The 19,050-nt window shown below is 48.3% G+C and overlaps 1 protein-coding gene across 1 annotated transcript in view; it reads left to right on the plus strand.

The window, feature by feature from the left end:
* The window catches only part of STX4 (syntaxin 4), a 74,568-nt gene that overhangs the window by 25,375 nt on the left and 30,143 nt on the right, over nucleotides 1–19,050 (plus strand). Inside the window, exons 6-7 of the mRNA XM_033944245.1 lie at nucleotides 11,209–11,317; nucleotides 11,506–11,579. Coding sequence (XP_033800136.1) covers nucleotides 11,209–11,317; nucleotides 11,506–11,579 — 183 coding nt within the window. The remainder of the gene's footprint in view (nucleotides 1–11,208; nucleotides 11,318–11,505; nucleotides 11,580–19,050) is intronic.

Here is a 19,050-nt window from a genome sequence, read left to right on the forward strand (position 1 = left end):
GTCATGAGGGTTTTAGCAGGTGCTGGCTGCATATGTGAGGAGCTGTGGGGGTCTCGAATCTCTGGATCTGACTGATAGCCCGAAGAAACAAATATTTGCAGTGGAATATCATGCTTGTTGTGGTAGCTGCCTTCTCCATTGTCCAGCTGCAATTTGAGCTGAAGCAGGTGCAACACCAGTATAACAGTGAGTGCAGACTATAGTAGTCTATGGAAGATATCAGGGTGATCTACAAATTGAAGTTTTAGAGGTTTCTGGGGTTGATATTTGGGTCCCCAACTTCCAAAACCCCCTTTGTTGAATTTTCTGTGCCTTTATTTAGCTCTCCCAGGCTGTTTTTTGTCACTAAAATACTGCTGCAGTGACCATCTTGGATTTTCCAATTTGATTTTAAAAGCCACCATCTGCCTCAAAACCACCTTGATTTTGCTTAAAATCATTCCAGATGGACTCCTCAGGCTGTTTTAATATGGATTCATGCCAGATTAGCTTTGGCTGGCCAGCTGCGGAGCCTCCTTGTTCTATGTTCTGTGGAGCATACCACTTGCAGATGGCTCAGTTTGGGGGTCAAAAGTCCTCCCTAGACCCCCCTAGAGCCCTCAGGTAGCGACTTGGTGGATTTGACAAAGTGTAGATGCATAGACGCCTCTGGGACCACAATGAGACAAGGTGAGTTCCTGCAGGAGTCCTCAGGACTCCCTATCCAGGGGTTTACTCCAGATTTTGTGAGTTTAATGTTTGCAGCCTATATAAATTATCGGAGGCTGCAGGCACCATCTGGGGTCACATCTGTAATTACACAGGGGTGTTCACCTTCTCAGAATGTGTTTCTTCAGCCTAAGAGTCATCCGCTGGACACACAGGTCTAGTTGGTGAAAGACTGGGAGGAATGGGGATCAGATTAATTGTCCTTAATACCCCAGCCTGAATCCTCAATCTTGGAGGATCCAGGTAGAGAATGACATAGGGACAAATTTGTTCCAGTGGGATTTATCTCCATCCTGTCCTGTCCCATTTTAAGTGTTCAAGGCTTGTGCAGATAAGGACGGTGCATGAAGGGTTTGGGATGGAGATGGAGATAGATTTCGAGGGGCCGGGGACAAATTTGTTCCTGTGTCATTCAGATGCATCCGTACTTGGATGACTGGCTGATCAGAGCATAAGAACATAAGAATAGCCTTACTCGGTTCATCTAGTCCAATATCCTGTCTTCATGGTGCCAATCCAGGTCTCAAGTACCTGGCAAAAACCCAAATAGTAGCAACAGGGAGGCACCAAGAGCGCACCGTTGAAACTGAAGGCCTGGTTATTATTTTGCTGGGCAGTAGCCTGCCTGCAAACTTTATTGGCAGTGCTTATATCCAGAGTGGACAATGTGCAGGCTGGCTTTCTCAGGCAGCAGACCGTAGACCATTGGGAGTAGTTCCTAGCTCAGAGGGCCTTTGATAGCATTGTGCTTTGATAGGGACGTCCGATATTTGATTTGATGGCATCAGCAGTCAACAAAAAAAGTCTCTTGTTTCTTCAGCTGAAGATTTGAGCCCAGAAGTGCTGGCTTGGATGCTCTAGTACAGCAGTGGCAAAGGGCTGTTGTACATTTCTCTCTCCTCTCCTCCTTCCCCCCTCCCCCCCATGGCGGGCTGGATGATTAGAAGAATAATGAACCATCTGGTATTTGTAATCCTGGTTGCCCCAGTTTGGCTGTGGTACGTGGATCTGGTTCGTTTACGGAGGGACAAGTATCTCAACCTCCCACTGCATCCGACAATATTCTCACTGGGTCCAGTTGCTCTGGAGGATCTGGAAAGCTTTGGGCTTACAGCATGTCTATGGAGCACGCAGCCATAGCACAAAAGGGCTACTCAGAGGAAGTTATAGCTTTCCTCCTTGGATCTAACAAACCGGCGACCGTTGCAGCCTATATTAAGGCTTGGAAGCTGTTTCAGCGCTGGTGTGCTAAGGAAAATGTGGAGTTAGTGAAGGCTCCAATGTCTGTGGTCCTACCATTTCTCCAGCACGGTGCCAACGAGGGAGCCAGCGGCCAAACCCTAAGTACAAGTGGCAGGACTCTTGTATTTTAGAACTCGAGTAGAAAAGATTCAGATATCTCCAGGTTTTTGAAAGGAGCATTGCAGTTGCATCCTCCTCTGCCATAGCCAATGTGAAATCTTAACCTGTTTTTGTAGACCCTCAGTAAGGCTCTTTATCCCAGGACAAGCAGGCATGATATTCTCACATGTGGGTGACGTCATTCACGGAGCCCCAGCGCGGACAGCTTTTCAAGCAAACTTGAATTAAGTTTCAAGTTTGCTATGCTGCACCACGCATGTGCATGCCTTCTTGCCCACTAGAGGGCGCATCCCCACCTCGTGGTCCTCAGTTCAGTTTTTTCCGCGGAGCCAGAAGCCCTGTGGAAATTGTGCTCTCTTCGATTTTGCCTTCTGACACCGCGGCTGAGTGTTTCTTTCTCGGTCGCTGTGCTTAATTTGTTTTTTTATTTGTTTGTGTATCAGTTTTCGTCGAAAAAAAAAAAAAAAAAAAGATTTTCCGGGGGGTCCCGGTAGCCGCGGCCGCGGGACCTCGTTCGTTCCCGGCCGTTTTTTGTGTCCATGTCCCGTCCCTTGACGGGCTTTAAAAAGTGCACCCGGTGCGATCGGCTCCTTTCGATCACCGATCCCCACCGGTGGTGCTTACTTTGTCTGGGTCCTGAGCACCCGACCGACTCCTGCACTCGGTGTTCTACTTTTCAGCAGAGGGCTCTCTGCTGCCGTCGCGCTCGTATGGCGGAGCTCTTTGCTGTGGACCCCGCGGTGGGGAAGGCCTCGACGTCGGCTTCGGCTTCGGCCCCAGCCTTGACCTCGGCCTCGACTCCCTCGACCTCGCCCCGAGAGCCCGCTTCGTCGAAGCCTGTGTCCTCGACCCCGAAGTCGACGAAGGGTAAGTCCTCACTTCCTTCTTCTGTTCCAGCCTCGAAGAAGCCATCCTCGGGCTCCTCGACGGGGACGGGTGGGTCGTCCTCGGCCCCGCCCCGAGCGTCGAAGTCGGGTGCCCCGCGGGAATACTCGAGACTGAGGTCGCCCTCGAGGGAGCACCCGCCGGCCCAGGATCTGCCGGCTATGATGGGGGTTCCCGTCTTTCAGGACTTACTCCGTGCGCTCATTGCCTCGGAGCTGTCCGGTGCCCTCGCGCACCTCCAGCCAACTTATGTCCCGTCTGTCCCGGCTTCGGCAGCCTCGGTCTCGGTGCCCTCGACTTCAGCCCCCGGGGGGGCTTCGGCCTCGGCCCCGACCTTGCCCTCGACCTCGGTTGACCAGCCTGAGCGGAGCGTGCGGCCTCGGGACAAGGTGCGGAGGGTTCGAAGGATCTCTTCCTCTTCGTCCTCGTCGAGGTCCTCCCGGGGCTCCTCGCCCTCGGGTCGGCCTCGGGCGAAGCGTCGGTCGAGGAAGCCCAAACGTCAATGGGCCTCTCCTCGACGACGCGGTCGCTCCTCGCCGACCGGAGCGGAGACCCTGCGGGTCTCCGAGTTCCGCCTCGATAATCCGAGGCTTTTCCGTTCCTCCGAGGTTGAGTGTTCGAGGGACTCTTCGCCGAGACGGAAGGGGCGTGCCTCGGTGCCCCATACCCCGGGGACTTCCCGCAGGGGTTCCTCGGGGCATGGGTGGTCCCCGACTCCGTCGAGGTCGCTCGGTGCGGCTTCTTGGGGTTCGGGGTCTGGCACGGGTAAGGAACCTCGTTACTCCCGTGAGGCTTCTCCTTCCTTCTTGGTGACGCGGGCTTCTCGATCTCCCTCTCCGCCTTCGAAGCCCTCCTCCTTTTCTAGATTTGTGCTTGATATGGGGAGGGCTTTGGACCTTGATCTGGGGTCAGGTTCTCAATACACGAAGGAATTTTTGGAGGAGCAGGATTTGCCCTCTCCCCCCAGAGAGACTCCTCGGCTCCCTCTCAATAAGGTTCTCCACCAGACCTTCCTGAGGAACTTGGACTCCCCTCTTACAGTCACAGCGGTTCCATCGAAGATGGAGTGTAAGTACCGCACAGTCCCTTGCAAGGGCTTCGATAAAGCACAGCTGTCCCACCAGTCGTTACTGGTGGAGTCGGCGTTGAAGAAGTCCCAGCCTTCTAGGGTCTCTGCTGCGGTTTCACCCGGGCGGGAGGGACGGACCCTGGACAAGTTTGGTCGTCGCCTCTATTCCAATTCAATGATGGCTGCCAGGGTCCTTAATTACGCATTCACCTTCTCGTCCTATTTAAGGCAGATGGTGAAGGCGTTGCCCCGGTATTATGGGGTCATGCCAGATTCCCATAAGGGGGGCTTTGGTGCCTTTATGGCCAATTTGTCTCAGCTGCGTCTCTACCTTTTTCATGCAGTTTATGACGCGTTTGAGTTGGCCTCTCGTTTATCCGCCTTTGCGGTGGCGATGCGCCGCCTCGCATGGCTCCGTACCCTGGATATGGACCCGAACTTGCAAGAACATCTGGCCAATCTTCCATGTGTTGGCTCAGAGTTGTTTGATGAGTCCTTGGAGGCGGCAACCAAACGCTTGTCTGAACATGAGCGCTCTATCGCCTCATTGGTCCGTCCTAAACCCCGGGCCCCGCCGCAGAAGCCGTTTAGACCTCCTCCGCGGCGGTACCCGCAGAAATCAACGCCGGCTTTCTCGAGGCCTCCGCCCCGGCGTCCCCCTCAGCAGGGCAGAGCGTCCCAACCAAAGCCTCAGGCGCAAGGGGCGTCTAAACCGGCTCCGTCTTTTTGACGTGATGCGCGGATGGGGGTGGGCCCCCTCCGCTCTGTCGAAGGACCCCCTTCCCATCAGGGGCCGATTGCAGGCCTTTTTTCCAGTCTGGGCCGAGATCACGTCGGACGCTTGGGTGCTCCGGATCATCTCCGAGGGTTACTCGCTGAACTTCCTAGCCACGCCGCCAGAACATCCGCCGGGGGCTTCTCTGGGCTGTCGAGACCAGCTTCCTCTTCTCCTGTCGGAAGCCAGGTCCTTGTTGAGCCTTCGGGCGGTGGAGCCGGTGCCCCCGAACCAAAGGGGACGGGGGTTTTACTCCCGTTACTTTTTGGTCCCGAAGAAGACAGGGGACTTGCGCCCCATTCTGGACCTCCGGAGGCTCAACAAGTTCCTTGTCCAGGAGAAGTTCCGTATGTTGTCCCTTCCAGTCCTGTACCCTCTGTTAGAGTCGGGGGACTGGATGTGCTCCCTGGACCTGAAGGAGGCATATACTCATGTTCCGGTGCATCCCGCCTTCCGCAAGTTCCTCAGGTTTCAGGTGGGGGGGTTGAATCTCCAGTATCGGGTCCTCCCCTTTGGGCTGGCTTCGTCCCCTCGAGTCTTCACGAAGTGTATGGTGGTGGTCGCGGCAGCCCTGAGATCTCGGGGGTTTCAGGTCTTTCCCTACCTGGACGATTGGCTGATCAAGGCGTCCTCCAAGGAAGGGGTTATTTCAGCGACCCGACAGACTATCACCTTCCTTCAACGTCTGGGATTCGAAGTGAACTTCCCCAAGTCTCAGTTGTGCCCGGCTCAATCCCTTCAGTTTATCGGGGCCGTGCTGGACACGGTTCGCCTCCGTTCGTTCCTCCCCCCGCCACGGTTGGAGGCCCTGCTTCGATTGAGTCGCCAGGTTTCGCTCCTGCCCTCAGTTTCGGCACAGCGCCTGATGGTTCTGCTAGGCCACATGGCGTTGACGGTCCATGTCACTCCGTTCGCCCGTTTGCACCTGAGGCTTCCTCAGTGGACCTTGGCCTCCCAGTGGCATCAGGATCGGGACCCAGTCTCCTCCCCTATAACAGTGACTCCTTCCTTGAGACGATCGCTCCGTTGGTGGACCAACTCTTCCAATCTTTCCGGGGGTTTGCTCTTTCTCGTCCCTCCGCATCGCAAGGTCCTGACCACGGACTCTTCAGAGTACGCGTGGGGGGCTCATCTCGACGGTCTGCGGACTCAAGGTCTATGGTCAGCGGAGGACCGTCTTTGTCACATCAATGTGTTGGAGCTTCGTGCCATTTTTCTGGCTGCTCGAGCGTTCTGCCACCTGCTACACGATCAGGTAGTCCTCGTGCAGACGGACAACCAGGTGGCCATGTATTATGTGAACAAACAAGGGGGAACAGGCTCTTGGTCCCTATGCCGGGAAGCCCTGCGCCTTTGGGAATGGGCGGTCTCCCAGAACATCTTCCTGCGTGCGGTTTACATTCAGGGAGAGAAGAATTGTCTGGCCGACAAACTCAGTCGTCTTCTCCAGCCGCACGAGTGGTCGCTAAACTCCCGAGTTCTGCACAAGGTCTTCGACCACTGGGGGACTCCTCAGGTGGATCTGTTTGCCTCCCCGGAGACTCACAAACTGCCCCTTTATTGTTCTCGGATGTACTCCTCGGACCGTCTCGAGGCTGATGCCTTTCTTCTCGACTGGGGAGGGAGTTCCTTTATGCGTTTCCTCCTTTCCCTCTGATCTTGAGGACGTTGGTTCATCTCAAGTCGTCCGGAGCCACTATGATTCTCATTGCGCCTCGTTGGCCTTGTCAGCACTGGTTCTCCCTGCTCCTTCAACTCAGTGTCAGGGAGCCTCTGCTTCTGCCTGTTTTTCCCTCTCTGCTGTCTCAGAGTCGGGGGTCGCTGTTACATCCCAATCTTCAGTCTTTACATCTGACGGCTTGGTTCCTTTCCCCTTGACTTCACAGGTTTCTCAGTCTGTGAGGGAGGTTCTGGAGGCCTCGCGTAAGGTCTCGACTCAGCTTTGTTATTCCCAGAAGTGGACCAGATTTTCTTACTGGTGTTCCTCGAACCATCTGGATCCGAGTTCGGTTCCGGTGTCTTCGGTTCTGGAATATTTATTGCATTTGTCCAAGTCTGGGCTGAAGACGACTTCCATTAGGGTGCATCTTAGTGCTATTGCTGCTTTCCATCGGCATCTCGAGGGTCGCTCTCTCTCTCTTCATCCTCTGGTGATTCGTTTCATGAGGGGTCTAGTGAATGTTAATCCTCCTCTGAAACCTCCTCCTGTAGTTTGGGATCTTAATGTGGTTTTGGCTCAACTGATGAAGCCTCCCTTCGAGCCTATTGACAAATCTCTTCTTAAGTTTCTCACTTGGAAGGTGATCTTCTTGCTTGCGCTCACGTCCGCTCGTCGGATTAGCGAGCTGCAGGCTTTGGTTGCGGACCCGCCCTTTACTGTGTTCCATCATGACAAGGTGGTTCTTCGCACCCATCCTAAATTTTTACCTAAGGTTGTGTCTGATTTCCACCTCAATCAGTCCATTGTTCTTCCGGTGTTTTTTCTGAAGCCCCACTCTCATCCTGGGGAAGCGGCGCTTCTCACGCTTGACTGTAAGAGAGCGTTGGCTTTTTATCTTCAACGCACTAAGTCTCATCGGAAGGTTCCTCAATTATTTTTGTCCTTTGATCCTAATCGGTTGGGACGTCCTGTTTCCAAGCGCACCTTGTCCAACTGGTTGCTGCTTGTATTTCTTTTTGCTACGCTCAGGCTGGTCTCGAGCTTCATGGTTGGGTCACGGGACATAAGGTCCGAGCGATGGCAGCTTCTGTGGCGTTCCTCCGGTCTACTCCGGTGGAGGATATCTGCAAGGCTGCCACTTGGTCTTCGGTTCATACTTTCACCTCCCACTACTGTCTGGATTCGTTGTCCAGAAGCTTATTTTTGTCCTTTGATCCTAATCGGTTGGGACGTCCTGTTTCCAAGCGCACCTTGTCCAACTGGTTGCTGCTTGTATTTCTTTTTGCTACGCTCAGGCTGGTCTCGAGCTTCATGGTTGGGTCACGGGACATAAGGTCCGAGCGATGGCAGCTTCTGTGGCGTTCCTCCGGTCTACTCCGGTGGAGGATATCTGCAAGGCTGCCACTTGGTCTTCGGTTCATACTTTCACCTCCCACTACTGTCTGGATTCGTTGTCCAGAAGCGACGGCCGGTTTGGCCAGTCGGTTTTACGTAACCTGTTTTCCTAAATTGCCATCCTCCTACCTGCCCTTTTTTAGTTGGCTTGGAGGTCACCCACATGTGAGAATATCATGCCTGCTTGTCCTGGGATAAAGCACAGTTACTTACCGTAACAGGTGTTATCCAGGGACAGCAGGCATATATTCTCACAACCCGCCCTCCTCCCCGGGGATGGCTTCTTTGCTGGCTATGGAACTGAGGACCACGAGGTGGGGATGCGCCCTCTAGTGGGCAAGAAGGCATGCACATGCGTGGTGCAGCATAGCAAACTTGAAACTTCATTCAAGTTTGCTTGAAAAGCTGTCCGCGCTGGGGCTCCGTGGATGACGTCACCCACATGTGAGAATATATGCCTGCTGTCCCTGGATAACACCTGTTACGGTAAGTAACTGTGCTGTATGAGCTTTTGACGAGAGGCCTCTCTGATAGATCTTACCATTAAGACTTTTTTTTCTAATAGCTGTTGCTGTAGTAGGAAGGGTTTTGGAGCTACAAGCTCTGTCGTGCGGAGATACTGCCTAAGGATTATGGAGGCAGGGGTCTCCCTCTGCACGGTCCTTCATTCTGCCAAAGTTGTCTTAGACTTTCACATAAATCAGGCAGTCCGACTATCCAAGTTCCTTCCCATGGGTTCACATAATATAAAAAAAGGGAGAAGACAGTTTTGGTATTGCTGGATGTTAGGAGAGTTCTTTTCTGTTACCTAAAGGTGACAAATGATTGTTGACTCTCAGATCATTTTTGTGCTAATGAGCCCTAGCTGTCAGGGAATGACAACCTGTAAGGCTTCTAGTTCAAGATGGATTCATGGATTGTTTCAGCTTATATTGGGTGTGGTAAACTACCACCAATCGCTTTGAGAGCACGCTTTAAGAGGGGTGTGGCGGCTTTATGGGCAGAGTCCCAGGCAATGTCACCCAAGGAAATTTGTAGAGTGACTGCATAGTCCATCATTCATACTTTAATGAACTTCTAAAGAGTGGAGGTGGCAGCACAAAAAGGATTACACTTTTGGGTCCTTTGTACCCACAGCAAGCTCATTTGCCCTGCCCTAGACTCGGGGTACTTCTTTGATAAGTCCCATTGGTTCAAGACTTTAACTTGTTGCAGATCAGAGCAAAAATGGTTTAGTCAGGGAGTACCCCATAAGCCACTTCCTTACTGCTCCTCTTAAAAGGAGCGTGTAGCATGGTGGTTAGAGCTACAGCCTCAGCACCCTGAGTTTGTGGGTTCAAACCCTGTACTGCTCCTTGTGACCCTGGGTAAGTCACTTAATCCTACACTGCCCAGGTACATTAGATAGATTGTGAGCCCACCAGGACAGCTAGGGATAATGCTTGAACTACCTGTATGTAAACCACTTTGAGTGTGCTTGCCCAGGGTTGGTAGCATGGAATATTGCTATTCCTTGGGTTTTGGCCAGGTACTAGTGACCTGGATTGGCCACCGTGAGAACGGGCTACTGGCTTGATGGACCAATGGTTCGATAACACACCAGTTCAAAAAATTATCGAGGTAAGAACCTAATCTTCCCTTTAGTGCTAAGGACAGGCTAAAATCGAGCTGAAAGTTGTTTAAACCTATAATGATGAACTCTGATATTTTGGAGGAATCTCTGTGGATTTTGGATTGCTTTCCATATATGTATTTCTGAAGAGTCCATAGCATATCGGTTGGTGGATTACTTTTTTGACAAGATTCAGTGTGCAAATTCTTTGTCCATTGTTTTCAGCAAGTCTTGTGCAAAATGATACCCCTGAACAGGTATGGGTTGGGTTGTCTGCTGTTCAACTCGTCAGGTAGTTCTTGTTCCTTCAGCATCCCCTTGCTTGCATGATTGCTTTTGTATGTAATTTACCCTGTATAAATCGATTTGGAGATAGCTCCATCATACATAGATAAATTAGTCTAATACAGGGGTGCCCAAAACATCGATTGCGATCTACCAGTAGATCGCAAAGGCAATGCAAGTCGATCTCGGAGCCTGGGATTTCTCCCTGTTTCCCCCACGCAGCAACAGGCCAGGCATGTGCAGCGACTGCACAAGCGGTGGGCTCACAGGTTCCTGTATGATGTTTCCTCTGGTGCCTCTAGTTGGTCTGGTCATCCGCCGGACAGCTGTAGATTGGTCTTACGGCATGGCTTTAGCGCTCAGCCTTGAGCAGTTATTTGAAGGCAGTTATCTCAACTCTTTTGCACTTGAAGGACCCTCTATTTTGGCTTTTTCTGCCAAAGCCTGATAGGCTTTTCTCACAGGAGAGTGCTAGGAATTAGGTGGAGCCGAGCAGGCTCCCAGTTAGGTAGTTCTGGTTTTCCTTCAGGAGGGTTTAGTCAGAAGTCTGGCAGTGGCCTCCCTGAAAGTTCAGGTTGCGGGCTTTGTGTGTTTTTGAATGCGCAGAGGAGCTAGTTCGCTTACTGCTCTTTCAGATCTGACCAGGTGTATGAGTGGACTGCTTCATTCATGTCCTTCCTTGCGTCTTCCTTTCTCTTTGTGGACCCTTACCATTGTTTTACAGAGCCTTGATGAGGCTCCCTTTGCACCTCCATAGGATGTTATTTCTTCTGGACCTGATGTTCATTACGGTTTTTCTGGTCACCATTGTCTCAGCACAGTATATTTTGAATGTGTAGTTTTCTACTGTAATCCGCTTAGGTAATAGACGGGAAAGAAATTTTTAAAATAAATAAAAGGATGAAATGAGTTTTGATGCTTCTTTTATAGTCCTTGTAAAGCAGGCTCAGCTAGAGAAAATTCCCCTCATTACTAGTTTAGGATTTTCTGGTCTGTGTTCCTCATAGTTGATCCTTCAGCATGGTTGTAAGGGGATGTTTCTGAAAAACAGAAAATGCCTGCCAGATTGTTTCAAAACTAATTATATAGAATAAAGGAGATCCATTTAGTTTCATTATATTTCTTTATTAGAAATTTCTCTGTCCATAGGGTGTCTCTAATGCTACATTTTTACTATTTTTCATGAATGTTATAATTTCACAGTTTATGTTGAGTAGAAAAATTCCTTCCATTGTCCTCCCTCCTTTTCACTGGAAAGCTTGCATTCTCTCTCAGCACGGGGTCTTAGCAATTTGTATGTCTCATATTATGAAATCTTGGTCTTCTCTTTCTATATCTCTCTCCCCGCATGGATCATAATCTCGGTACTGTATGTCTTACGTGTTATGCACAGAAAGGCAGGATCTCATACTATTGGATATCTCTCTCCAGCAATATTTTTTTTTTGTCTCTCTCAGCATGGGATACTCTGTCAGCAATTTATGGAGGTGATGGATAAGTGTAATACTGCACAGTTGCATTATCGTGACCAGAATGTGGACCGAATACAGCGACAGCTGCGAATTAGTAAGTTGGGCTTTTACCCATTTCATCCTCTTCACATTTTTCTTCACTCTTCTCCAATTTCTTTCTCTCCCTCTGGTTTCCATCCCTTCCTTTTCATCCCGTGCCCTGGTTTTCAGGTGAATGGATTTAGAGTTACATGTTCAGTGTAACCTATGAATTGAATGATCTTTTGTTCCCCCATGTTGTAGCGGGCTCCTCTATGACTGATGAAGAGTTGGAGCAGATGCTAGAGAGTGGGCAGGGAGCAGTATTCACTTCAAATGTGAGTGATTTCAATTTTTCTCTGGTTATTTTATTCCCTTTTCCTATAACTTGGTCAAGTATGCAGGTCTCGTTTCTTCTTCAAAATAAAATGCTGAAAATAAATTCTAATTTTGTATACACATACAGCTTTGGACTATAGTTTAGTGCCAGGCTTTAGACTGAGTGAGCTGATATTAGAAGTGTCATAGGCGTTCCCTGGTAGAAGGACCATGGTTAAAGGAGATAGGCATGGCAACTGCCCCTTAGATGAAGCAAGTCCCTTCAAATCCTTCAATGGTGAAGTACCATCATATGCATTAGTGCCAAAGCAGTTTCTGATTAGTTGAATGCCTTATGCCTGTCGAATAATTCAACCTATCAGTCTTGCTTTTGGAACTCTCTCATTCACAAATTAACACTGGAAAAGGCCAGATCTGTATGCCATAGCAGCTGATGTCTACTTGTGCATAGGCATTACCTCTAATTAGTGCTGCCCGATTCATCAATTCAAATCGATTCACTGATTCACTTCGGTGAATCAATTCAAATCAATTAGTTTCCTTAAAAAAATCGGACTCACCAATTCAGTGAGTTCTGAGTCTCCTCCGGGTCTCCTAAAGCAACGGCAGCAGCGATGAACAACCTGCTCCTGGCCTTCCTGCTGGGATATTGCCACGTCGCTGATTACATCATTGATGCGGTAGAAGGAAGCCCTAGCAGGCAAACTTCGAGCAGCCTGTTCAATGCTGGTGTTGATTTAGAAGGTCCAAACGTTGAGGTCTCACAGGGGGAGGGAGGGTGTTGATCGTCAAGTGCTACATTGGCAGATGGGAGGGAGAGATGGAATTCCTATTCCCCGTGCAGAATCTCACTACGCCGGCTGTCTCACGGTATTGGCAGCAGTTCCCTCACACTGCCTGCCGCTGACCCGGAAGTCGCTCCATGGCAGAGGGGGGACTTTTGGGTTAGCGGCAGGCAGCATGTGAAACCTTGACGTACAGGAGAGGAAGGAAAGCTGGTGGCAAAGGGGGAGGGGAGGCTGAGAGGAAGGAAAACTGGTGGCACAGGGGGGGAGGGGAGTGGGAGAGGAAGGAAAGATAGTGGCATGAGGGGAGGGGAGAGGAAGGAAAGATGGTGGCACAGGGGGAGGGGAGGGGGAGAGGAAGGAAAGATGGTGGCACAAGGGGAGGAGAGGGGGAGAGGAAGGAAAGATGGTGGTACGGGGGAAGAGAGAAAGACATGCATAGTGAGGGGAGATGATGAAATTGCACATAATGGAGGGAAGGAAGTGAGAGTTTTGACATAGTGTACAAAGAAGGGAGAGAGAGAGGTGTTAGATAAAAGGGAGAGAGAGAGAGACGCACACAGGAGGTGGAAGGGGAGAATGAGGAAGGTGTCAGATCCAGGAGCAGAATGGAGAGATGCCTGGAAATAGGAGTGAGGGAAGAGAGTGGGAGAAATGCTGGACCATGGAGAATAGTGCAGAAGGGAAGAGAGAAGGAGATGTCATGCTATAAGGGTGGAGGAAGGAAGATGCTGAGAAAGGTAGAACCCAGGGGGAGGAGAGGGTGTCAAGGAAATGGATAGATATAACAGAGGGTAGAAATATGTTAATGGAGGTACATTGAATATGACAGGGAATTGAGGGCTGAGGAAGGAATGAGATGCGAAATGGGAGAGAAGATGGAAATTTAATAGGTAGCTGAAAAGTGAAAAAGAGGAGAAGGGTAAAAAAGAGGCAGAAAAGAGCTAAAAAGGAATGATCAATATGTCTGAGGCAGGTGTAGTGAGGGAATAGACAGGAGATAGTAGAAAAGACAAATGGATAGCAACCACTTGAAGGAGAATTAGCAGACAACAGGAAAGCAGAAAAAAGAAACTGGAATCAACATGATGGAAAAATAAAACATCCAGACAACAAAGGTAGAAAACCATTTCATTTTAACTGTTTTAAATGCAATATAGATGATAATTAGCAAATATATTGTTTAAATTTTGACAAATAAACTTGCAGAATTTGTTAATTTTGTGTGGAGGGCAGGGAGAAATAGTGCATGAGGAGAGAGAAAGAAATGTTGCACATGATAATGGAGGGGAGGAAAGGAAAAGTGCTGCATGGAGGAGAATAGAGAGGTTTTTGCCCAGGACACAGGGCAAGGAGAGTGAGAGAGAAAGAGAAGGTAGACAGTGGTAAAGAAACAGAAATGTTGGATATGGCAGTGGAAGGGAAGTTACAGAAATGAAATATGAATGATGAGCACAAGGAATGAAGAAAACATCAAATGGGCAGGAGACCCTGGTGAGCGAGTTAACAGAGGAAAAACAGAAACCAGAGCCTGGGACCCAACATGATTTGAATAATAAGATGACCAAACAACAAAAGGTAGAAAAAATAATTTTCTTTTTTGTGATTACAATGTCAGATTTGAAATGTGTATCCTGCCAGAGCTGGTATTAGTGAGCGTGAGCTAGGACTTAACAGAGAGAGAAAGTCTGTTTTGTTTACACCACAGCACCGGCATGGGATTGGAGAGGGCAAATGGAGGTGGGGTGGGTAAAGAAGCTACAAAAATAAACCTGCCAGGCTGTTTTTTAAAAAAAATGCCCGATTAGGCAGGAAAAGTGAATTGAATCAAAAAATCAATTTAATAGATTGAATCAAAAATATTTCCCTGAATCGGGCATTACTACCTCCAACTAGCTTCTTCAATGGTCACAATGTTACCTTCACACCTGGTTCAGCTGCTTTTACCCTACTTGCCTGCACACACAAGGCAGCCCAAAATTGAAAAAAGGGGGTGGTGCCATGAAGACTCATCTTTAGTTTGACTAGAGCTGCCCTATAGTAAGCAGGATGGAGGAAAAAAAAAGCTGCTTTAAATCTTTGCCTATGTTCAACACATCCAGGGATGGAGGAAAAAAGGGAACTGCGATGTCTGTTGGGTAGAGGATATGGAGAAAGAGAGTGCCTGGAGGGAGGAGATGTGGGTAAAGGGAGATAATGTCTAGAGGGATAATGCAAGAAGCTGGGAGAGGTAAGCTTAGTGCCTGGAATGAGAAATAATAGGAAAGAAAAAAAGAGCTTGAAAAAGAAAAAGTAGCCAGTCCACAGTGCAGAGTCTGCGGGTGACCTCGGGGGCATATACATATGTTTTGGGTGGCTGATTATAATATCAAAACGTTCTCCAAAATCCTCTCCTCAAACACATAGAACAGGTGCACATGGCCTTTTATTGGCTGGCTATATAATCTTTTGAATGGTCTCTGAAAAGGCACATAAGTCACTTTGGAAAAATAACTAAACTAAATTAAATCTTAAGTTTATATACCGCATCCTCTCTATAATTATGGAGCTCAGCGCGGTTTACAAGAGCTTAATGTAAGGAAGGAACACCATAATGGGGTTGGAGGTTGAGTATAGGGGGGAAAAGAGCATTACATTTTTGTGAATAGCCTAGTTTTCAGGTACTTTCAGAATAGTTGGAAGGAGCCCAGATTCCGTAGTAGGGCAGTAAGGTTATTCCAAAGCTCAGTGATTTTGAAGAAGAGAGATTTCCCTAATTTTCCCGCATAGAGGATACCTTTTAACATGGGGAAGGATAGTTTAAGTTTTTGGGTGGATCTGGTGGAATCAGGACTCAAGGAGTTCCAAGATAGTGGAATTAGGAGAGGGAGGATGCCGTGTAGGATCTTAAAAGCTAGGCAGGCGCATTTAAAGTGAACCCTGGAAATTACTGGAAGCTAGTGAAGTTTGGACAGGAGTGGGGAAACATGATCGTATTTGCTGAAGGTGAGCACAATAAAACATATAGGGGGTAATTCTGTAAATTGGATGCCAATAGATTAGTCACCAGATATGGGCATAAATAAACATTTATATGCCTATATTCTGGTTGTTGTGCACATATGTAAATGACACTGAGTCAGCTGTAACTATGCACATGTCATCAATAGCATGTAGTTTGCACATGGGTGTTCACATTCACACTAACTCTTCTAAAATGCTATAAGTTTTATATATATATATATACTAGTATTTTAGCACATTAACAGGTGCTAGAATATATGTCTGTGTGTCTTTATTTCTGTCTCTCTCTCCCTCCCGCTGTCTGTCTCTCCCTGGCCCCCTTTGTCTGTCTGTCTTTCTGTGTCTCTCCGTGCCCCTGTGTCTTCTTTTCTTTCTATCTATCTGTCTTTCTCCCTGCCTCCTATGCAGCAGCATTTCTCTCCCACCACTTCCCTGTGCAGCAGCCACAGCAGCATTCCCTCCCCCTCCATTTCCCTTCCCCCACCCCACTTCCCTATTCTTACCTCCCCTATTTCAAGAAAGAAGATTACAGAAAAGCTCAACCAGCCTCAACGAAGCTAATGCTGCAGGAGAAGGGAGACCAGACATGGCAGGGAGGGAGACTGAAGTTCCTTATTTCTTTTGCCTATGCTCCCTTAACTTTAAAGTCTTGGCATACTTTCCGTGCTACTGCGGCTCCTCAGCAACCTACAAAATTGAAAATAAAATATTTTTTCCTACCTTTGTTGGCTAGTGATTTTATGAGTCTTTGGTTGCACTTCCTTCTGACCATGCATCCAATATTTCTTTGTTTCTGCCTCCTGCACGCTTCCTTTCCTCAACCAGTTCCCCATACTTCACAATGATGAGGGCAAGTCCACTTTTCACTGAGGATGATCAGCTGATTATTTAAAACTGGGCCAAAATCACATTGGATCAGTGCATCTTAGATGTTTTCAAATATGGGTATAAGTTAGAATTCTCTACTCCCATCGTAGATTCCCTTTTGAAGTCCCCTTGCAAGGCCTTGCAAAAGCGTTGGGGTAGCGCTTGACAAGTTGTGGAACCTGATGGCATTAGGTGCAATTGTGCCAGTGCCCGGTAGACCTTCAGTCTGTCCCAGTATGGCAACTCTTATGTTTCTTGAGAGAATAAACAACAAGATCTGATGTCCCTTATCCCTCATCCCTTACCCCCTGTTAATTCAATCTTTATATAAGCCATAATAACCAGTCACCATCATAATCCACAAAATCCCTCCCTGCCTGTGTCCAACCAATCCCAACAGAAACCAGCTCCCTTCAGCCAATTTCCACAATCCATAACACAATCTGGCCACTTCTTTAACAACTTAAAACAACAAACTTTAAATTCCTCTGAAAATCTTTATGGTTCCAACCATCCTTCAGTTGCTCTAGAAACTGTTTTAAAGGTTCAGAACTGATTTAGAAATGAGCTCTCATGCTAATACACTAAACCCTTTTCTCAACATAATTGCTGAATATAGCTAGACAGGAGAGTATCCCCACTGATTGATATCACCCAATCCTATTTTGAAGTAATTCGAGTCCAGTAATTTTATGAGCCTGAAAGATCAGGCATTTTTAAGTTGATTCTCTGACCACTCAGCAACCAGGACATTTACTCCTGCTTCGAATTGTTTGCAAATATATGCCAGGAATAGGCATATTTGCACAAAAATGGCTCTTATCTATTCCCATTCCCCAAAAAGAGCTATACATATATCACTTAAAAGTGGGTGCTATGACTTCTCCACACCTACATTTTTTTGCATATATTCTGAGCAATTTTATGAGCCTACTTGAACACTAGACGTCTGGAGGAGCCCCTAGTGGTACACTGCCTGGAGGCCAAACATGAATTTGAGTCCCTGCGCTGTGTTATTGAACATCTCCCGTACTCAGCTAGATGCGATGATTGGAGGCGTCAGCTGAGACAGAGAGGTGGATCTATACAATGCGATCTGTTCACCCGGCTGTGCTGAATGCCCGGATTGAATGGTTCTTTGGTTGAAGATGGTCTGTGATTGGTTTGCTGACTTTGTGGGAGGAATCTGGGTTTGTTTCACAGCTGACCGCCAAGGAGATTCTCTACACCAGAAGCTTTTTTGTTTCTTTGTGTGTGGATGTGATGTGTTTTCAGTGCATGGATGGCCTCGCCTTTTTGCTGGTGATGCAGGAAGGCTTTACCCCTGACGCAGCATAGCGAATGGAGATTTCCCCATCGGGCACAACTGGCTGTGTTGTTTGGGCGTGCTAGCACTGATTTTGGGTGCTTGGAAGATAGCCTGGACACTGTCTGCAGCTAAGTTTTCATGTTCTGTTTTCTGTGCTCACTTTTTGTGTTGAAATTGTTTGAGACTTTATGGATGTGTTGTTTTTTCTCCTACACAATTGAATTTGGATATTGATTTTGGTGTGCATAATACATATGGGTGGTTCCCCTGAGGACTGCTACAGTGCTTTTTTCACCACTGATTATCTACCACAGGTGTGATTGTGATTTCACCTGCTCTTGCTCTATAAAGGGAGTTTTTTGCCCTATGAAGCTTAACTGAGGCTTTTTCTCTACTTTTTTTCTTTCTTTGAGTGAATGATGTATGATACAGTGTAAGTTTTTGTGTGGTGGGTGGGCCTTGCAGTGTCCTGGTTGCTAAGTGGTCAGAGAGTCAACTTATAGGGCATAAGTTTGATTTGATAGTGATTATATATGTCCTTTCCTGAGATATTTTGGGTCCTATTTCATCCCATATTTGAATGATTGGTTGATTCGAGCGCTGCCCAAGCTGGAGTGCGAGCAAGTAGTGGAGACCATGATGTCTCTCCTGCAGCATCTGGACTGGATTATCAATTTCAAGAAGTCAGCTGTCCTCATCCCAGACCTTGGACTATCTGGGAGTTTGGTTCAACATGCTCCAAGGAAGTGATTGTCATCCAGAGCCATCTAGAAGCTCCAGAAACAAATCATGGATCTTTTGACAATCCCGAGCCCCACTGTTTGGCAGTATCCTTCAGGTGTTGGGGTCCATGGCGGCCTCCTTGAAAGTAGTACCCTGGGCCAGAGCGCACATTTGACTGCTACAACAGTACCTCCTGTCTTGATGGACTCTGAAGCATCATCCCCTTCAGATGTCCCTCCCATGGATGGAACCAGCATGGAACAGTCTACTCTGGTGACGTCAGGGGGCTACTCTTGAAAAGGGCGTGCCTCTCAGGATCACAGAGTGGATTATTCTCATGACTGATGCCACACTATCGGGCTGGGGGCTCATTGTGGTGATCATTCTATCCAGGGCTATGGACTCACCATCAGTGGAGCTGGTCAATAAATCGGCTCGAACTCTAGGCCATATGACTGGTGCTCAGAGCTCTTCAAAGCACCCTAGAAGGAAAGGCAGTGTGGGTGCTTTCTGACAATGCCACAGAGATAGCGTATGTGAATCGACAAGGAGGCACCAGAAGCGCTCCCATAAATCAGGAAGCTCAGATGCTGTTGCGGTTTGCAGAGGTGCATCTACTGGCTCTTTCTGTGGTGCATGTGGCCAGAGTGGAAAATGTACTAGCAGACTTTCTCAGTTGTCAGATCCTGAACCTGGGAGAGTGGTCGCTCTCAGAGCGTTTCATCTCATTGTGACTCGCTAGGGCAGACCAATGATGGGCTTGATGGCTTCAGCCAAGAATTC

This window comes from Geotrypetes seraphini, chromosome 5, assembly GCF_902459505.1.
Source record: "Geotrypetes seraphini chromosome 5, aGeoSer1.1, whole genome shotgun sequence".
In the NCBI taxonomy this organism is placed as follows: Eukaryota; Metazoa; Chordata; class Amphibia; order Gymnophiona; family Dermophiidae; genus Geotrypetes; species Geotrypetes seraphini.